Genomic DNA, 21,694 nt, shown 5'->3' with positions numbered 1-21,694 from the left:
TTTTGATGATTTTAGGATTACAATTTTTTTTGTTTGTTTTCAAGTCTCTGTTTCTTCAATTGGAAAATAAGATTATAATGATCCAGATCAGTGACTGTGTGGTTGGATAATGCACTTTCCAAAAAAAAAAAAAGAAACTGTAGAGTGGAATCCTTTTGGTCTATGTGGAGGTCAATCCTTAAAAAGGGAAACTGGCGGAGTGCTTAATCTGATCGGGATATGCTTACTTTTTATTTTAATTCATTAAATATGTGACTCCTTGAAGCATTTTCTTTCAATCGTGGCATTCATGCAAACTTAGACAAAGTCTAAAAAAAAAATTATCCAGTGGATTTTTAAAAGTTTGTACTTATAAAGAATAGATGATGGATAAAAATAAAGACCGCCTTTAATTCCAAAAGCACGGTGTGTGTGTGCGTTCAGTAGTTTTGTACCTGATTCACAACATTTTTAAGTCTATGTACTATGTCCTTACTTTTTTCTTTTTGTCTGATGTGATATATGTTCGCAGATCACATCTTTGTACAACTCTATCATTAGCACACAGAAAACAAATCTCTCATGCATAACAAATCAAGCTAGTAAAATAATTGATTCATCACAATCTGTCCAATCAGTGTGAGTGCTGTGTGGATCACAGAGGAGCCCTCTTATCCCCTCCATCACTCAATCAGTCTCCTCCCATCAGACAGGAGATACAAAGTCCCACTGGCAAGAAAAGTGATATACACAAAAAAAAATCATTCATTCCATTACATCCCTCAGCAGCAAATTGATTACTCTTTCTATAAGTGCATATGTTTTTTTTTTCTTCTATTTATTCTGGAAGTTTTATTGACCAATTGAGCAATCTCTGTTACGCTTGTTGCCAGACATTTTTTTTATTCTATCTACGAACAAGGCATGACTGAGATATTAATAAGAAACCTTGTTAACGTTTTCTTCACCCACGTGTATTATCTTGATGTGGAGCCAACCGTCCATAAGAATATAACATGGAATGTTTTATGCACAGCATTGGGGGTTTTTTTCTTATCTGACCATGTAGTTGCTGTGCAACAGCATTTGTGCTGATTTTTAGATATGGGAAAGTAACTCTATTGAATCACAACACAAGCAGCAAAGCATTAAGAATTTATCAGAACTGCAAACATGGATGCTAAAAAGCTGAAATGTGGTATTGCCATGCTTCAAATTCAGTCCATGATTTAATAGTCGAGTTTGCTTGACAAGGTGTCACAGTGCTGTACCGTGCTTGGCCTTATCAGCGGTTTGCTATTGTTTCTTCCCGACTGGTGTGTCTGTATCTAATGAGACCCTTAGCACTGAGTCATCTAATCCTGTGTTGCCCAGTGCACAAGGCCAAACCTGCTTGGCATCTTAACAATGGTGGCCACCATGGAGAATTAGAGAAAACAGATGAAGTCAGAGGTAAGAAATACCAGCATTATAGCCTTGTATTTAAAGATGCTGTGGAATGAGAACTATACACGTTCCTATTCCTTAGTTTGTCACGTTATACGACTTTTTATTCGTATAGGTAGTAAACATACTTTTCATTAAGCTCACCTATCTTTATGATGAGTGTTATGGCTTTTATTGGTCTGATGTTATATTTTAATCTTAAATGTAGCATTTTCATTAGCTGTAAGGGGAAAATTAGACAGATTAGCTGAAATAAAGGCTTGAAATGAGTCTGTGTAATTAATCTGATTTGTTTCACTTTGTAAAATAAGTTACTGAAATACATGAACTCTGGAATTAATTTATGACTACAACTGAAGTATCAAAGTTGGATAATACATATATATTATATTAGGTATAAAAGAGCTTGACTACATTTGCAAGATCCTGATCTTATATCCCAATTGGCCATGAAGATTTAGCCTTGCTGAACCAAAAGAAACTTGTCAGCTGGCACATCAGTGAATTCTGAGAAAATTATTATGCTGCTTGAGTTTTTTTCTTCTTTATGCAAAAGTTCTGCCCACAGCTTGAAGGTTAGGAAAGTTTGAACATTACAAGAATAAGGCAGGAGTTGAAATAAGCCCTAGAGGAAAACGGCTACGAAACAGAATAAAATGTATAATTTTATCATCATGGCCAAAAATCTGCGCCTCAGTCCAACTGTGTCATGATGTCACACAGTGTTTATGTATCCTGTGCTGGCTATGGATGTCTTCCATGCAGTTTAATCCCTATAAATATCTGAACTCATCTTGTGGCGTACGCAGCATATTGTATGTTTCCTTCTCTGGCTGAAAGTTTGCACAACAGTGACGACACATGCCAACTTGTCTGTGACTTACTGTCCTCAAGCTTAGTTTATTATTCATGCAGTATGAACAGGACCTGCTGCACTACTGCACTTCAAAGATGCAGGCATGACTGGAAATGTCACAGAATTTCGAGCTTTTGCCGTTCTTCTGTGACCTTGAAAACCTTTTGATGGAGTTCGGCTAAATGCATTGCCACGGAGCAATTTGATTCAAATATGCGCACAAACAGAAGCTTAACATCGGAACACATCAAAGATATGTCCACTGTTCTCAGTGCAGCGTCTGCTGGACTGGATTCCACTCAGATCTTTGTTTGATACCCCGAGACTTCTAAGTATGAGAGAAAAATCTAATTTTGACTTTTTCATCACCACATCAAAATGTATTTCAAAATGTATTTCAAAATGTATTTTGATCTGGTCTAGACTATCGTCTGGAGAGTCTCTGCTTTGATCCCAGCATGTCAAGTATCCAATGAAAACAAGTAATATCAGTCCACACTCTGAAAATAACTATAGTTTTCTAAAAAGTACCCGTTTCTAAATTAAGAGAGAACTAATTGCATTATTGTAACTCTGAATAATAAAAGATTTCTACTAAATCTTCCAAGGTTTGACATTAGTCCTCAGGATATTTAAACCGGAGAGGAACAAAGAGCCGCTGAAGGCTCAAACAAGAAGCTGTAATAATTTTGCTGGTTCTTTGACTCTTGGAAAGCGTTAACGTGTTATTGATGTCCTGACCTTCATTTGTGCATCAATTACAATGAAATATATCCTCAATTAAGCCACCAGAGAGAACTTTTGTAACTTATTTTTCTTATTTCTCACTTTTTCTGGATGACCAGACAAAAAAACTTTTGTGAAAGTAATTGCATCACAATAAGTTCTTCTAGTGTTTATCTAAGCCAATATGTTTCTGTTATAAAAATGAGTCAGTTCCACTCCAATAGGAAAGCACAACAATTTGTTGATGAACACCTGTAACAACACTGTCTAGAAATATCTGACAAAAAAAACACAAAACATAGATTGGATTGTTTTCCTGACAAAAAAAAAAAAACATTTTAACTGCGAATCTGTGTGTGTGTGAGTGCAACCTCTTTAACACGCTGATATAATATTAGAGTCTGACTCTACAACTTCACTTGTATTTAATGCCCATCAACACAGGACTTTTGAGAGTATGATTGCGTAAGACCCTTCATGCCTGTCAGTGAAATACCTTCCAGGCTGATGAAAAATGTGAACCCAGCTGCTTGTTTTACATGTTCCTGTTGAGCAGCTGTTTCTCAAGTGGAACAAATTGAATTTTGTTTATGCCCTGCTCTGCTGGTGTGAGGCTCTTTTCCAATAGATTAGAAAGCCAATTCCACACAGAGATGTAATCAGTTAATTTATGCAAATGCTGTCGCAAAACTGAAGGTATAGCCATATCCACCTCGCTTTTAGCGAACCTTTAAAAGAGTAAAATGACGAGCAGTTTAATGCTGATAGTCACGAACCATTTCTCTGTTGCAGTTTCTCCATCATGTGGCCAAAGGATGAACTACAAAACATAGTTTTGAACATAAATAAAATGAGAATTTTAGACGAGAATGATCACAGTTTCAGAATAAACCAAAAAACAAAAATATTACTTGCAATGTGGTTTCATCTCTGTTTAGGGTGATTTTAAAAATACATCAGAGGAGAATGAAAAAAAAAAAAAAAACTAAAAAGTTTGGCTTGTCTGAATTTACCAAAGCCACAAAACTCTGCAGAGGCAACATTGAACAAAAAAATGTGATCTTTACTTAAGAACTTTTAATAAGCTACTTGTAATCACACGTTCAGTGAACGAGATGAGTTTGGAAATGTGGAGACACCTCTCTGCTGAAGTTATATAAAGGATTCAGGTTGTGTGCCATCTTCAGCTGTAATGTGTATTCACTTAGGAAAAGCATTACACAGAAGCCCAAAGCTTGGAAAGGGAGAACAAAAAGCATTTCTAATGAGAGTTTATTAAAGTTTAATATCAGAAAAAAAAGAAAAAAAAAAGGAAACACAGTTATGTCAGTAGAGTTAGCTGGGGGATCCTGCAGATATTAGACCAATACTAAAAAATGTTGTCCTGAAGAGGCTTTAAGAAAGACAATAATAGATGGAAAAAATGACTAAAAGCATTCCTCGTGAATCCAAAACAGAATTAGATGAAAGACATATGAGTCTTGAAAAAAAATGTAAAAGACTGCCTGGATACTTTACCAAAGACCTGGCACAACTTTGCTCTTTTTAAAACTTTGCTTTTAAAGGATATTGTCCCCTCTATCAATGTGAAGATCTAGTGTAAAGAACAATGAGGGAAGCCACATTTTATGGATCTGATTGGAAACTTGAAGGCTGAAGTCTTTCATGACCACTGTTGAAAAAGAGGAATTTAAAATGGCCACAAAATTGCTAAAAGAGTAAATGGCTATTCTTAATTTAGGAGAGATAACTAATGAGATGCACCAGGGTTCAAAGACATTTATATCTAACTTCCATTAAATGTAGCATTAATAAATAATTCACTTTACCTTTGAAATAATCTAAATGTTAATGGCAAAAGTGATCAAATCTAAACTTAGAAGCACCATAAAATATAGTAATTTGTTTTAATAATGCAATTCAAAGGGTGAAACTATATTATGTACATGTCAAATGTTTTTTTTTTGCTGTTTTTTTGTTTGACAACTGAACATAAATTTTAAGCACTAGGACTTTTGGCACACAATTAATTTTCTAGATCCACAAAAAAAGAAAAAACCCTCAGTCATAAAGCAGATCACAGAGGTTTATGGTTTTATTTTGACACAGGAGTTTTCAACATCCGGTCAGTGGGATCAAGTACACTACGTTACAGGTTTCAACCAACCAGACACTCATCAACAAACAGCATCACCAGACAAACAGGTAAAGGAGAAGGTAAAACAGTGTGACAGTAATTCACACACCAGTCCCAGACGGGGCCTCGCTCTGCTCTTTGACTCTGATGCCATCTTTTTTAACCACAGGTACATCACATCACATGTATAGGGAAAATGAGAGCCTTGTAGCGAACGCACAACAGAAGTCTGAATCGTTTCAGCCGTTGCCAACAACACCACAACAACTTATCTTTAAAAGGACAGGAGCTAATGGCTCAACTTCAGCACAGCCAAATCACAGAGAAAATAATAGTAGAAAAAAAAATGAAACATTCAAGAAGAATCTTTTAAATTTTACTGGTAGTTCATGTTTACAGCAGTAATTTTTTTCAGCTTACCCTGGATTCACACAAGTCTAGATGAGCTTTTTTTTTTAAATTTTATGAATCCTCCATGATTCATTGTCACTTGATAGCTGAGTAGCAATAGGAAGTAGGACAAAAAGAAAACATCACTTTGAAATAACATGGCAACCAATAGGCAAAGTATTACAGTATAAAAGTAAAAAAAGGAACAAAAAGCTGAATTCTAATAAAAAAATGTATATTGTGCTCAAAAGGCACTCAAATGTTGTGTTCTACTTACACATAAATAAAGACAAAGTGTTAAATATGCTTCATTCATGTAATCATATACTTTATGGAACTTATCCTTCTCATGGATTTAAAAAGATCTGAAATACAATATTAAATGAAGACAATAAAAATATATTGGATCAGTTTAAGCGTCATATTAGATTCAGATAATTCCCACCATGCCCTTGATGACTTGATAGCCGGTTTACTACACAGAGTGATACCAGTAAGAACCAGAAGAGGGCGCTTTATGTCTTTGAAACACCATTGATTTTAGCTTTAGAAGATCACTCTTCTTGACAACAACGCCACAGAAACACCAATACATCCTGTTGAGAGTTGAAAAGTGAAATTTACATCCAGCAAATATTCTCAGTCTGCATGGTGTATCTGTGGTGGAACTGTGAAATAACTACCCAGTTCAGGATCTGAGTTAGGTGTAATCGTCACCCAAAACTATGGAAAGCTAAAAGTGCCAAAATCCAATAAGGTAAATCATTTGTGAATCAAACATGTATATACATATGAATGTGTAAAAAGCATTAAAAACCCATTTAATTAATGAATTTATGAAATAAGTAAACTGTGCATCTGAACTCATAATCCATATTTCCTGTGATACAGTTTCTAATGAAATAATTAAAATCATTATCTGGGCTCTGCAAATAGACAATAACATGTAATTGATTAACCTACACACCAATTTCATTGCAGGTCAATCACCTTGTCCATAACACTGAAATAATTACATAAGCTTTAAATATCTTACTTAATGATTAGCACAACTACATCATTATTTCATAAAAATTAATGAACATTTAGTCATCTACTATGTATAATTAAATCTAAATGATTACAATGATATATATCTATTTTAGGACTTACTTTTTGAATTGTGGCACTTTTAGGACTGTTTCCCATTCACTAAAGCAACTGCAGCAACATTTTATTTAACTGAATATTTTCAACCCTGCAAAAAAGAAGAGGAACGTTTTAGTCCAGATGGACTCAATCTGTGCATTTCACCATGAAAAGGCACCACAACACAGTCACTGAGTCTGATATCATGAGCCCTACATTACTGCGCAAAACATGCAGAACTGAGCAGGCTCTTTGGGTTGCAGGTTACAAGGTCTCTGGACTACATGAGTCAAAAGACAGAAGATACAGCAGATATAAACACTGAAATATTGTGATGTGGATCAAATGCAGCAATAGAAAAATTGGAGTGGTGTTAACTCTGAGTATTACTGTGTCAGACAGGAATAATAAACACAAGTAAATAATAACATAAGTAAATAGCATAGTCTGCTAACACCAGACTATTCTATCTATAAAAAAATAGAAACTTCTCACATTTATCAGAATTATGGAGGTCCAAAATGCCATAAAGTAGTAAATAAATAAATCATTAGATGTTTTTGTAATATATAGGTTATACCTGAAAATATAACATTGGAAATGAATACATGTAATACATGAATGAATGTGTCTAGAAATATTTAAAAGGCAGTAACTAATACCAAATGAAATACCATTTTAAAGAAAATCACACACACACACACACATCAAACAAACTCCACATTTGATTGGTGAGCCTGCAGAGTAAGTCCTTTTTAATTAGTTTAATAGGACCAATAGCAGCTCTGACCACTACAGCAAATAGCCATGAAAAAAAACAATAAATAGTCAGATAGTTATTATTTTATTTTATAAAATACATATATTTAGGACACTCTTAATTACACATGTTTAAAATGATCAATGTAGCTCTTTCCATTTTTAATTTATTATTGATACAATTTTGAAACAATTTAATGTTTTATTTATTTAACCAATTTTGGCGAATTCTGACCTCCATACTAGATTTTAGTGTAGAAATTTAAATTTGAAAAAGAACCTTAAAAGAAGCTGTGGTAACAAAATAAAATAAAATAAAATAAAATAAGCCTTTAATATGAAACAATCTAGATGAAAATGGTGTCAAGATAGAAAATATTTTAAGCAACATAAACAAAAACAAAATCCTTTATTCAGCCTTTGCTCTTTAATGCTATTTCCAAACACACTCTAATTACAGAGTACATCGTAGAAGATCTAAACTGTCTTTTACTATCAAATAATTTGCTTGTGATTTACTGAAAATAATACAAATGTTTTCTTAAGATCTAAGCGCAGGTCACCCCATCTTTGTTTTGTTTTAACCTGTACACGATAAAACACTTACAAATTACTAGCTCTATATTCTGTACAAGTTCCCTAGAGGATTCCTTCATTAGGTGGTTTGTTCATTTTCTGGATTTCATATACAGCACATGAGAACAATCCGTGGACAGGGCCGTGTTCAGTCTGCTCTGTCCAACCATGCATTATGGGGGGGAAAATACTTTGCTCTAGAACCATGACACTGATTTGTCAAGTTTCTTCATGCCAAGATGCTTCATCTGCTGCAGTGTTACCACACTCATGCCAATTTTTAAATCCAACACATAAAGATAACAAGGCATTTTTTTCCCCTAGAAATGTTGGATACTTTAAGCTTGTTGCATTTTTTTCCATCATAGTGATTAGTATATAGAAGTTTCTACAATGGTTAACAAGCGCCATCCAAAGTTTCCCCTTTGTTCTCCTTTGTTCTCCACGCATGCAGAAATAAATGTCACCCTGGTGTCACATTGTTCTTGTACTATTACCAGAAAACATAACGATGCTAGGTAGGTTTGTACAAGTGCATCTCAATAACTAAGAACATCATTGAAAAGTAAATATTTTAGTTTAATTTAATTTGAGAATTGAAAGTACAACAGACGTTCATTACGCACAAAGTTATACATTTGAAATGTTAATTTTTGATCATTTTGAAAATGATGGTTTACAGCTAGTAAAAACCTGAACTTTAGTTTCTCAAAAAATTTTATATTACATGTGACGCATAAAATATTTTTAACAGTATGTTCAATCCTTTAAAATCAAGCTTCAGATTAATAACTTGGACAGTTTGGCAACAGACAGTCCAGACAGCCTTCAGAAGGAGGGTATGCAATACAATTTAATTAATACAGGAGATAGAGGTATCCAAGCATATTATTAGAAAGTTAAGTGGAAGGAAAATGTAATGGAAGGAAACATACTAAGTTATTTGAGGCCAAGTGTGAGGTTTTGTCAGTCAGTGGTGATAAGTGGATGACGCTAATGCTAATGTTGGTCCCCTCTGTTTAACTGAGTCAAAGTCAGCACAGTCATTTCCCAGGAAGTTTTGGAGCACATCACGTTTCCCTCTGCTGAGAAACTTTATAGATTTCATTATTTAAATTTCAAGCAGGACTGGACACCTGCCGAAAGTAAGATTACCTGCTTTGATAGTCATGGCACCACTTGCTTGATTAGCCAACTAATTCTTCAGGCCCAAATGCTACAATAAATATCAAGTTCACAGTCAAAAAGAAGAATGAGGGATCCAAAATGGATATTCACTAACTTTATAGCAGGATAATATTCCTGGATTAAAATATATATCGTTTTCCAAAGGTGATGTTGTAATTTGTGAGAAACTGAAACAGTGGGGTTTTTATGAGCTGTATGTCACAACCAGGCTAAGAAATGAACAGAAACAAACAACTGTATGTGATGAATTCATCCCTCTGTGTGTAATGAATAAATACAATTCAGTTTTTGAAACGATTATTAAGATAAATTGCTTTTTTTAAAGATACTCTGATTTATCAAGATGCACCTGTAAGCAGAGACATAAGGTCTGAGCCCTGGACGGTAAACAAAGGATGTGTTTTAGTGGTTTGACACTCGTCCACGTGACGTATTTTCATACAGGAGAGATGGAAAACATCAGCTGGACTGGATGTCACAAGTGGGAATCATATATATATATATATATATATATATATATATATATTATTTTATTTTATTTATTTATTTTTTTTCACTCAAGTATTGCTTCAATGGCCTTCAACAAATCTCTGAAACGAGAGCATGGCCATAGATTTCTGTTGAAGCTGAGGTATAACTGAAGTTTACATAGTCTTTTACACAGTCGGTCAAGTTTCAAAGAGCTGTACGACATTAAACCCCTGCAGCATCGTCTGCTGCTTTGTCACCATGGTAACCCGGAGACTCCTGTACAGTGAGGACAATACTTTTCTCTACTTTAAGGAACATTTTCTTGTTTTGATCATCATCTTTTTCTCCCTTTTAGAACAGATTCTTCCTCTGCTACATGCTGCCAGTCTTGTCCCCGGCGTCACCTGAAACATTCACATTGGACCCTGAAGCTGAGCTGTTACTGGGAAACAGTTTTTCAGTGGGCGTCACGGCGGGACTGCCAACCCCCGAAGAGCTGGAGCTGCTCGAGCGGTGCTGCGTCGGAGCGGAGCGTGCCGGTCTCATGGCCGGCGGGCGCAGCTGAGCCCCGGCCAGCCGGGCGGACAGGGCGGGCTTGAAGGTGGTCATCATCTCAGAGGTGGAGCTGCTGCTGCGCCGCATGGCTGCGTCCGGGTCACGGATCATGATGGTGTGAAGCGGACTGCCGGGCTCTGAGCTCGCAGGGTTCTTCATTGGCTCCAGGGTGTCCAGGACCACATCGGGGGCCTGCTTCACGGTGTTCTGGCGCTCCAGCTCCCGCAGCTCGTGGAGTGCAGTGCTCATGGTCTTCTCGATGTCCTGAAAAAGAGACAGAGAGAAAATTTGATACTCAAGACGGTTTTAAAGCCCCTTAAAAACAGAAGGACTCTGTTAAGTTTACTTTATGTACTGCAGGTCATGTTCACAAAATACACTACTTACATTAAAACAACAAAGGTTTACTACAGTGTCCTTGATTTCTCTGTTTTTAAGAGAGTCATGTACAAACACTAATAAGCTACTGAAGATGAAAGTTTGTTGCTATAAGGTAAAAAATATGTTACTGACAAAGTCTTACCTCAGCCAGAGCCTCGGTCTCCAGTGTTTTGTGGTCCCCCAGGCTGCTGTGGCGGGTGGCCCCTGGCACTGGTCTCAGTGGGTGGCCCTCTGGATATGCCTTCCTATCTGGATAGTTAATACTGCCTGCACTACCAAAAGTGCCAAGTCGCCGTTTTTCTGGACTTTCCATGCGAGCCTTGCTAATGGATATTTTATGAGGACTGCTGGGACAGGCGGCAGCACGCGGCGGAGTGTCGGGGACTCTGGTCGGGCTGTGGGTCTCCGCTCCGCCGCTCCGACGGCGCGGGACCGCAGCGCCGTCTGACCGTAGCCTGACCCTGGAGAGGAGAAGTCAGACAAATCAATTAGAAACACTGCAGCATATTTCAGACCATTAGAACTTAAAAAGTGGCTTTTATATTTTTGTCACCTCCCCATGACTCCTCCGAAGTTGTAATCTGCCGGCTGCTCACACGGCGATGGGATGTCATTTTTGGAGGAACCCTCCAGTAACGGTCCACTGCTGGCTTCACTGTCTGCTTTCTGGCTGAGATTATCGGAGAAGGCATCGTCCCTGAAACAGCAGAGTCAGATCTATTGAGCGGACCTTCGTCAACGCTCTGCAAAATCCCTTTTCAAACATAGCCACGACTAAAACCGATGACATTGTTACGTACAAGTCTTGCACAACAATATACTGATGGGGGATGAGTCCGTCCACGCCGTTGTGACGACCCTCCCACCAGTCCTCAGAGGCCCTGTGATACAGAAGCAGAGACGCTCCCTTCTTGAAGGACAGCTCCCGGGGACTGCGCCCTGTGTAGTCGAACTTGGCAATGGCTTCAATTTGTTCGACCTCTGAAAACACACACATGAGCAAAATTACTTGTGTATATCATCTGAAGTATGATATATTTCAGAAAATGAAGCAACACAATTAAAGACATACTGGCTTTGTTTTTTTTGTTGTTTTTTTTAAGCCAACAGGCAAAAATTGGCCTATGTGTACCATTCATAGTTCTGCCCCATTTTGGTTCTTTTCTCTGTTTTCAAACCAATCATACTCTGTTATCACAGCCAGGAGTCTTCTTACTGCTCAATGAGCAATTTATAATTTCAAAATGAAAATCATGGCATGTTCAGGACATCTATTCTTCAAAGTCTTCCAGGCAAACACAGACAAAAACACAACAGTTCTATTTTTCTAGTGTGCACTCCTGTCTCCTTTCATGGGGCATGCATGCTCTAGGCTTTATGCTGAGAATCTGGATTATTATTATCCCAAAAAGGAGGAATCCATGGTGGAGTGAGGTGCCTTGACTCTACTGAAATAGTTACACATTTGTAAAAGCACTGACATTGGTGAGCAATATCCAAGTTTTGTGTGCAATTTAGTTATCAGACCACAATTATTGAACAAGGCAATTTGCATTTTTTTTTCACTTTTAGGTACCTTTAATCTAACATATCTGTCTATATTGTTTTACAAATACAATAAAGTCTGATAAAATTGCACAATTTACTTCAAATTGCAGAAAATATGCATCTATTTTGATGTTATTTTTAATATTATATAACACTGTTAATTTACCCACAGAGAGAATAATAATCTAAGAAAAGTGCCCTGCAGTGTCTTAAACAAGCCAGCAGGGGTCAGTCAAGGGTAACTGTTCAACAGCGGTCCTATGTGAGCAGGAAAAACACAATTTAAGAGGAAAACGCCCAGAAAGTTTGATGTTCTTAACCCACCAGAGATGGATGTTTGAGCTGCCATTTAAGGCAAAATGGAACAGAGCTATAGTTCAAATGCAACCTAAATTAAAAGACAGAGCCTACCCTCGTCACTGCAGGGGATTCACTCCCAATTAGCATGAGCCTGTTTTGCTTTCATGAAAAACGAGCTACTGCCAGAGGACACTAAAAACTGTTATGTATGAAGGGCAACCAGAAAGGCTTTGCTTATTTTTTTTTTTTTCAAGTGAGAACAAGAAAAAAAAACTACATAGGGTCAGCACTTTCTAACACCCTCAAAAAAAAAAAGCCCGGCATCTACAAAGCTGAAATTTTAAGAGACAGCACTGGAGAGATCCCTCAGTGTATAAGCAGCACTTTGGCTCCTGTGCCTAGCCCGGTTATGTATTCAAAGCTCAGAGGACGAGCGAGGAAACACTATACAAAGGAGAATGTCCCGAGAGAATCGCTGAGTAACACCGAACAAAGACTCGGCGCAGAGAGGGGGGAGGCACGCGCTCACATACACACAGCAGCACAGATCAAAAAGACTACACTGCATGCCAGCACTGTTTACTCAAGTTGCCTTTAGCTTCAAACATCACCTAAGCCTTTTTGCCTTCAGAAGCTGCTGCAGCTCAGACTGAACATACTCAAGAGTGGAAATATAGTCGATGCAACCAGCCTGTCTGCACTTTGAGGTATTTTTGAGCCCAAAAGTCTGTAAGGGTGTTCTCTCATCTAAAATAAATGTGTGTACAGTGCCTCCCGCATTTATTGGTCCCACTGGTAAATATGTGTAAAACGCATTATAACAAACTCATCTTTTATTGCAGTAGCAGAGAGTCACATGGAAAGAATCTGTTTTTTTTGTAGTTAAATTTTTTATTTTACTTTTTTTTTTCTTTTTGCAAATTTACTAGGGTTAGTCATTTGTATAACCCTTATTAGCCAAAAAGAAATAAAAATACAGCACTCAGGATTCTACAGCCTTTCACAGGTTTGGAACAGACAGTGAGAGGAAACCGTGACCATTTTCCCCTGGGGCTCAATGTTTCTTCACTCCACGTTTTCTACTGGATTTAGGTCCAAGGACTGAGATCGGCTCATTGCATTGTAGAGGCTTTTGTTTCAAATGCCATTAAAGCTGAAAGCATTCACATACAATAATGCTAATGCTTTGCTATTTAACACCTCAGCAGTGTATTTACCTTCATCACTAGTGTGTGGCTCAGTCCCATTGTCAGCTTCATCGATGGTTCCTGGTTCACTGTGGGGACTGTCACTACACAAAGAAATGTGAAGTGACATTTCATCACTAGTAACTTACACAGCAAAAGCTATTTCCATGCACAAACTGAAATAATAAATCTTGCTGACAAATAGGAGAATAGGAAAATGACTCTAATTTTCAATGAGTTTATCCCCGGATAACGGCGCCACTCACCAATACTCTTCCCCGCCCGTCATGCACTTCTCGTAGACCGGCCCGTCCAGCTCACGCTGATTTGGGAAGATGACTTCATGGTTGATGATGATGGTCTTGATGACTTCGTTGACATGTGCCTGACACGCCACGGGGTCCTGGCCGTCCGGGATGGGCATCAGAGTGGGGCCGAAGCAGATGGCTAAATTGTAGGGATCCATCATGTTTTCATCGCTGTACTGGGAAAGACTGAGGGGCAAGAAAGCAGAGGTTGTTAATCCCGCCTGCATGTGGCTGATTTGTGATATTGTTGAAGACAGCAGCACTTTATTTTTTAAACATATAGCAAGAGAGATTGGAGAGACTAAAAAGCAGTTGAAAAAAATCTGCTGAAAGAAGAAAGAAATGTCTGTGAATTGAGGATTATGTTTTATTTGGAGTTGTTGGGAAAGATCAGAGCTTTTCTATGAAAGGGACAGTGATAAAAGATAAATCTTGCAACGGGACTTTGTTTCAAAGGAACACAGTTTCACATGCTTCATTTCACAGCTGTGACATTTGCTTTAAAAGCGTTTGCAATCACCCAACATATTGAAATCCACATATATATCCTCCACTGCAGAGCAACCCTGTTTAACCAAATCTTTCAGTGGAGCAACAGGAAACCATAATCAGTCTTTGCACATTATTAGCAGACTAAGTGTGGGCAGAAACAGTGCAGCTGGAATCGCTCCAACAGAGCATGATATAAAGTCAGTGTCTTTGATCTGCAGGCAGCAAGTAAAGGTAGCATTAATAACATCCGTTATTAGAAGAATATTACGCCACTGCAGACGGATATGAGTTTTCAGATCTGTACATAACTTCTCAAACACATGTAAGATTGCATATCGAGCATATCGAGTCTCCTTCCTTTACTTGCAATCTATTTGGTGTTTGCTCAACACAGAGGAGAATTACATTTGCATGCAAAATAAGGTACAAGATTCAGTGTTGTCTCCTCTGTAGGGGTTATGCGAAGCACAGACTCATCTTTGCACGCTGTTTGTTACAGAGGTGGAGGTGTGAGTTGAGATTTAAGGACTAAAACTCACTGATTGAGAAATGCAAAAAGGTATCTCATGACGATTATGACGGTGCGAGGAAGAGTGACGACTATCTGCTGGATGTGATGGGCTCTCTCCGCTTCTGACTCCAGCTCTGAAACAGCAGAAAGTAAAAAAAGATGGCAAACATCAATGAGAAATAATTTCACTTTGACATGGTCGCTTGCCGAGAAAAAGCACATTGAATGATTTTTTAACACAAACATGTAATTACTACAAATGTTTGTGTTAAAACTGCAGAGGTTTTTTTTTGTTTGTTGTTTTTTTTTTTTTTTTTCCCAGTTCTTTTTTAGGTTTTTTTTTTTTTTTTTTAATGATCAGGCCTGACAGTGCAGTCTGGAAATAATCTAAGATCAGAAGTGAATGATGCGATTGGAAATAGTGTAGAAATGTGAATATTTCCCACATATTTTTTCATTTCTTTTTTCATGTTTACCCAGACCTGGAAAATACTTCTGGTAAATGTGTATCAAGCTATTTTTATCAGCCTGGTTCTCTGAGGCACATCACAGGCACACAGTGGTATGATTAGGTCCATGTCGGGTACGGCACAGTCTTATTTCTAAGAAAACGTAAGGTGTCAATTTTCCTTTTCTTCATTTTGTGAAAATCCCATCTTGTTTAAGTCTTTTCTGCTGACTCACTGATGGTGGAGATGAAATCCAGGAAACGCTCCTTCGGGAAGAGTGGGTTCTCCAGCCCTCTGAAATACAGCTTCAGCACTCCTGCCACTGAGTTAATATCGTGGTCATTCTGGTCGTCAATCAGTGGGTCCTCACCTAAAAGAGAACAAAATCTGATGAGAAAAAACTTCGGGCTGAACTCATTTGTTCCATTTAAGTGCTCTGGACATAAAAACTGGGAACGCAGAAGATGGACTCACCTCTTTCAAATGAGTTTTTGATGTCGTTGACTTCCACCTGTGATCCTGGCACGCGAAATATCCCCTGCTGCTGCAACCCTGGGAGAAATCCAAACCAGATTTTACTGATTTAGAACTAGGCCGGCTGTCACTATCTTGAAACCACATCGCCAGCTTCATGACAGAGCTTTGGAAACGTATAACACGGGGCAGGAAATGTAATCTAGTCGTAAAGAGAGAGATACGTATTTTTTCCAGGCAAGGGCCCCCTCAGTGAGCCGGCAGCATGTGGTTTTAGTTAGAGGCTCCTAATCAGTTTTCTGTAGTTTCATTAGGTCCAGATCCAGAGCAGAGGCCTGCAGGCCACAGCAACGAGCTGAAGACAGATGTGAAGGTAGACAGGGAGGAAGTCTAAAGAGGTTAGGGGGGGCGGACCGAACCCGACGAAACAAAGACCAGTTGGAGACTCAAAACTCTGTGTGTGATCTGTTGTCAAGTTGCAGTCAGCCAGCTGAGAGCTTCAAAGAGTGTGCCAGTCAGTGCTTGTCCGTTGTAAAGGTTAAACAGGAGCACAACGAACTTATTTTATTGTTTCGTTTTACTGCCTTTTTGCTCTGAGGAAACGGCGATAAAAGCACAAAGCGAAACTTACCGTACAGGTTGATGTATCTGACGCAGCTTTCAACAACAAGCGGAATCGGTTGGCCCGAGTCCTGAAACGTTGTGAGACAAAAGATAAATATATGCATATAAAAGACACGTTCAATCTTATGAACATTGTAAATAATGATTCTTGTTGCATGTGCAGTGACGTGCAAAAGCTTTCATTCCCCTTGGAAATCGCAAAGTAGTCCTCAATTGGGAAGCAGAAGGAAGAGGATATGTGGTTTTAATTTGTTTTTACAAATAAAAAATTTTAAAAGTGTGGCACGCATAAGCATTCAGCACCCTGAGCCATTACTTGCATCTTGTTTGACCCAGAGAGCTTTTTACACATGTTGGCAAACTGCAAACAGAACTTCTTGCATGTTTCTCTCAAGGACTTTCTTCTTGCCTCCATTTCTAAAAGGCCAAATGTGTGGAGAGCTAAGCTAAAAGTTATTCTTTTTCTTTTCTGGTTAATGCTCTGCTTACTTGACTTGATGTTGATGTGTTGGTAGGTTTGCTGGTATCCTCTTTTGTCTTTCAAACAATAGAATGCATGGTGCTTTGTAAGATATTAAAACCTAAGTTATTGTTTTATAACCTAACCCGACTTTCTCCCTGTGTTCCTTCAAGATGTGGTTTGTTCCCCAAATGTTCTTGAATAAATCACAGAGTTCTTTAATAATTAGGTGATTTCTGAGTGTAACTGGTTGCCAGGACTGCATTTAGGAGCACCAGAGCAAAGGGGCTCAGTTCAAATGTATGACAGACTGGATGTTTATTTGAAAAGAAATTAGTAAACCTCTTATGGTTTTTCTCACATCTCTATTTGTTCAATCACATAAAATCCGTATAAAATGCATTCAAGTTTTTGGTTGTGGCATAAAAATTTAAGTGAGTTCAAAGGGCATGAGAGGGATATGAAAACTTTGGCAAGCACTGTACCAGAGCCATCTGGCAATCATATCAATCTCTAACTGTGCAATATGTAAATCACAACAAGTAGAACATGTTTTATTAGATAACAGAAGGAAAGTGACAAAAAATACCCAAAAAACTGAAGTTGTACTGAATATTTTTCAAGTGCAGCACAGCAGAGGAATGTGAGTAAGTACTATAAGTACAGCGTTAGTCTGGTGTTGCTGGCAGCCAGAACTACATTCTCTAATAGCAGTGATACCTGAATACGAGTTCGGGCATTCCTTCTTCCTCTGGGAAAGAAAGCAGCAAAGCAGAGGAAGAAGAGACAGAGAAACCACAGGGTTAGAAGAAAAGCTCAGATTGTTATTGACCCTGCTGCGGGTTAAGGGCGGTTAAACACAGGGATTCACAATGGGATGCTACAGAGTGCAGTCAGGACTGGGTGCAGAAAGGGGACAGAGCAAAGATGCTGTTTTCTCCTGTATCTCAGTCATCACTGGCTGACTGGGTTTAGACAGGAAGCTGAAGACTCTAAATTGTTCTTCAGGGAAATAAAGGGACGATTGATAGCCAGTGTCTCCATATATACCAGCAGGACTATGGAAGGAAGGAGCATTAGAGGTTAAACCAGGGTGTTATGACCAAAAGGCAGCTGGAAAAGGGAGGAGCGGAAAGCTAAATTTTGTGAGAGAATAACAGTGAAGGTTCTGGCTGCGTTCCCTCAGATCCTGTAGGGTTGCTCAGTCATACAACACCACCACCAGGGGTACCTTGATGAAGGTCTCCATATTGCCGTTAAACAGTTTATGGTTAAACATGGAGCGTGGCCTAGGTTTCCGCATTTTCTGTGGTTTAGGGGGGAGGGTGGGCGGCCTAGGAATAATTGACAAGGGGGACAAAAATACCACAATGTGAAAAGGAAGAAAGCAAAATAAAAAACATACATAGTTGCTCATCAAAAGCTATAGATATATAAAACTTTCACTTAAATTTGACCTTTAAACTGAAAAAAACAAAAACAAAACAAACAAACAAAAAACAAGAATTTGGTTTAAAAAAATACCTTAAAACAATTACATTACAATTATATAACATTTTGGATATTTTACAGTTGATTCTTTACATTTTAATTAAAAATTAAAACTTCAAATTAGGAAGATGAATAATAAATAAGGTTTTCATATCGCTCTGTTAGAATTACAGGGTTCATACACATTTCCTTATCAAATTTCTAGAGACAAATTTCCCAAAAATCTCCTTTGGTTTGGTTTGGTTTGGTTTGGATTGGTTTGGATTGGATTGGATTGGATTGGATTGGATTGGATTGGATTGGATTGGATTGGATTGGATTGGGATGGATGGATGGATGGATGGATGGATGGATGGATGGATGGATGGATGGATGGATGGATGGATGGATGGATGGATGGATGGATGGATGGATGGATGGATGGATGGATGGATGGATGGATGGATGGATGGATGGATGGATGGATGGATGGAGACACACAAATGGTTTCATAGATGGTATTTCAATTTTGTTTAAAAAGGAAAATCTTTTAGGGAAGGGATACAAGGTAAAATGCCTAAAAACAAAACTGTTTTTAAAGTAATTAAATAATCACATCTTTGTAGGGACCCAAAGATGTGAAAAATAGTCTTGAATGAGTTGGAACCTTTTATTATTATTATTATTAATTGAGTCAAATCCAGAAAAAAAAGACAGCAAATTAAAAATAAAAAAAATAATAAAAAAAGGTTAAAACCACTTGTTTTTGCACAGGATATCCATAATCTAACCCTTGTTCATAGCAGTAAAGCTGAGACTGAGACCAACATCTTACCTCGTCGTTCCACACTCGGCTCTTTCCCCTGAGGAAGAAACAAAGGAGGAACTTGTCATATTCTTGTGTCTTTATGTTACACATTATGCGGAGTCCAATCAGTGTTCTGTCCCACTAAAGGATTTCAAAACAGACAGAATCACTGCTGAAGACAAGATAGATAGAGCTGCGCTAACACCATTCAAGGGACAAAGCCTGTAAACAGTCGTCGGGCCCCAGGGGACACAAGAGGCCCCCCTAAAACTCAGGCGGTCTCTGACGAAACAGGGGTGGCTGCAGTGTGTGCAGGCTGTGGAGGGAGGGATCCATCTGCGGTGACATTGAATGATGTCTGTACTGGTTCACCGAGCCTTTTGTTGTGGCTTTCCAGCAGCACAGGCACAGATTGATTCCCCACAAATAACCTCGTTTCATTCATTTAACAGAAGATTTGAACAGAAATGTGGTTTAGAAGTGAGGAAAACATTATGACACCCCACTCGTAATAGCTGGGGACTCCCTTTAGGCAAAATAACTTCTGTCAGATGGTTCTTGTTGCGTTACACCAGTATATGACATCAGTCTAAGAAAAGTTTGATCCTCATTTCAGCCATCAGACGTTTCAGTGGTTCCTTACTTTCAAGTCGACCGACTTTTTAAAAGGATAAAGGTCTGGACTTGCCCCAGGACTTTTCATTTCAGATCAAAATGAAGCAAAACTGAACCTTTCAACATGACGATGACATAAAACAGCATTAAATCTGTCAAAGAGTAGCAGAGAATTAAACTACGTTTCAGCTTCAACTGTTTTACAGGCCGTTTTATATTTTATTCCAGCTCCCTCTGATACGCGGTAGATTTCCATGTTGTTTGGAGAGACTCAAATGTTGTTTGAGTATCTCCACCTCCATGCTTCTCTGTTGGTGTGAGGTTCTTCTCCTGGATTTCTGCAGTTGGTCTAAGCCGAACATGTTTGCTGTTATCTATCATGGTGTCTTGATGATTCAACTTTAGACTCCTTTCTCCAAATAACGTTAATTCAGAAGTCCTGGTCTTTGCCTGTGTTCCAAGTGGCACTTGTTTTTTTTCTTAGAGAGCAAAGGTTTCCCTCTCATTTAACTCACATTAAACTTAAACCTGATGCTTTTCTAATCAAGAGTAGCAAGAGCCTGCTGACATTTTAGTGTTTTTAGAGACACCGTAAGGTCTGCTTTCAACATGAACTTGTCTGAAATGTTTGGAAGAGTCGGTGGCCTTCAAAACTTTAAATTTCCACACACAAAAAAATCCACGAAGAGAAAGCCGTCTCTACTTTTAAACAGCTCACCTCAAAATTAAAGACCTTTTCAAGTGTTAGAAATAGTAATCAACTTTTGACAAGACAGACGCTGAATGACCACTTGCGAAACTTAGGTTGAGATAAATACATGCATATATATTTAGCACAGAGCCACTCGGTGCCAGACCTTGATATTATGTTTTTATTAACACGCACAGCAAGATGTAAACGCCATGTGGCGCTAACCAGTTTCATCCCGTTCCCTCTGTCATCCTGACGCCACCCACGCACAATCACAAACACCCTGTTCTGAGCGCGAGGCGGCCAGCTAATGAGCACGACTCGACCGTGATTTATCGACTAAATAATTAAACATGGGTGGTACCTTTTTGGGCACCATATGGTCTGCTCCTGCGCTCTCTCAGCTGCTCCACTGTGGACACTTGACCACAGAATAAAGTGTTTATGAGTGTAAAAGAGACTATGATATTTTGCCAGCATGGAACCAACCAACTGGCAATTTGAGGTCATAAATGAATAGGTCCTGAGTGTGAAACCCATAAAAAATATGTGTGAGTTCGTGTGAGCAATTCGAGATCTAAGCTGGTCATTTTCATATTAGGCGCAACCCTGATGGAGGAGCAGCTGCAGAAACGGGCCCCGTTTTGATCCAGCTGATTGATTGGGTGTAAAGCTGTTCATCACGACTGAGGTGACAAAGAGGCCCCGGGGGAAATAGGTGGAGCCAAGGTAATCCCTTTCCCTTACAGCCTGGAAATGGAAACCCTTGCAGTGACTAGCGAGTATATTCACTAAACGGATAACACTCTAACCAGCAGAGATAGCACAATGAGGAATGAGCACCTCAAAGTAAGTGTGGTCTGTTTCCTGTGTGACATAAGTCCTTTTGAAACTCACTTCTCTTTTCTGTTCCCTGCTGCCTTTCAAAGAATGTCTTTTGTGGAAATGCAAACAAACAAATTGATTGGCCTCTGTATTAAAGAAGATAAATCAGCATAATCTCACAGCAAAAATCGCTTAATCTGAAAATATTTATGCAGTGGAGAAAGACCCTTGTTTTTAAAATTACTGTGGGTATAATTATCTGTACCCCTAAATAAACGTAACCAAAATGTTTTTGATCTTTAAAAAACAAACAAACAAACAAACAAACAAACAAGTGTGA

General features: G+C 38.5%; 1 protein-coding gene across 2 annotated transcripts in view; it reads right to left on the bottom strand.

Annotated features, from left to right (window-relative positions):
- Nucleotides 1–5,084: 5,084 nt before the first annotated feature.
- srgap3 (SLIT-ROBO Rho GTPase activating protein 3) overlaps nt 5,085–21,694 on the bottom strand; it is a 74,487-nt gene continuing 57,877 nt past the window's right edge. The window contains exons 11-22 of one of the 2 annotated variants that reach the window (XM_008409847.3): nt 19,251–19,278; nt 18,177–18,279; nt 16,493–16,553; nt 15,862–15,939; nt 15,623–15,757; nt 14,967–15,072; nt 13,894–14,121; nt 13,658–13,731; nt 11,393–11,573; nt 11,146–11,289; nt 10,735–11,053; nt 5,085–10,475 (exon numbers count right to left, since the gene is read on the bottom strand). In XM_008409847.3, the coding sequence (XP_008408069.1) occupies nt 10,029–10,475; nt 10,735–11,053; nt 11,146–11,289; nt 11,393–11,573; nt 13,658–13,731; nt 13,894–14,121; nt 14,967–15,072; nt 15,623–15,757; nt 15,862–15,939; nt 16,493–16,553; nt 18,177–18,279; nt 19,251–19,278 (1,904 nt within the window). In that variant the 3' untranslated portion in view covers nt 5,085–10,028. Of the gene's footprint in view, nt 10,476–10,734; nt 11,054–11,145; nt 11,290–11,392; nt 11,574–13,657; nt 13,732–13,893; nt 14,122–14,966; nt 15,073–15,622; nt 15,758–15,861; nt 15,940–16,492; nt 16,554–17,665; nt 17,697–18,176; nt 18,280–19,250; nt 19,279–21,694 lie in introns of both variants that reach the window. The other variant, XM_017304820.2, reaches the window with a different exon arrangement.

This window comes from Poecilia reticulata, chromosome 5, assembly GCF_904066995.2.
Source record: "Poecilia reticulata chromosome 5, P_reticulata-male-v2, whole genome shotgun sequence".
NCBI lineage: Eukaryota > Metazoa > Chordata > Actinopteri > Cyprinodontiformes > Poeciliidae > Poecilia > Poecilia reticulata.
Note: the sequence above shows the minus strand (reverse complement) of the source record. Positions and strands in the feature narration are given on the sequence as shown.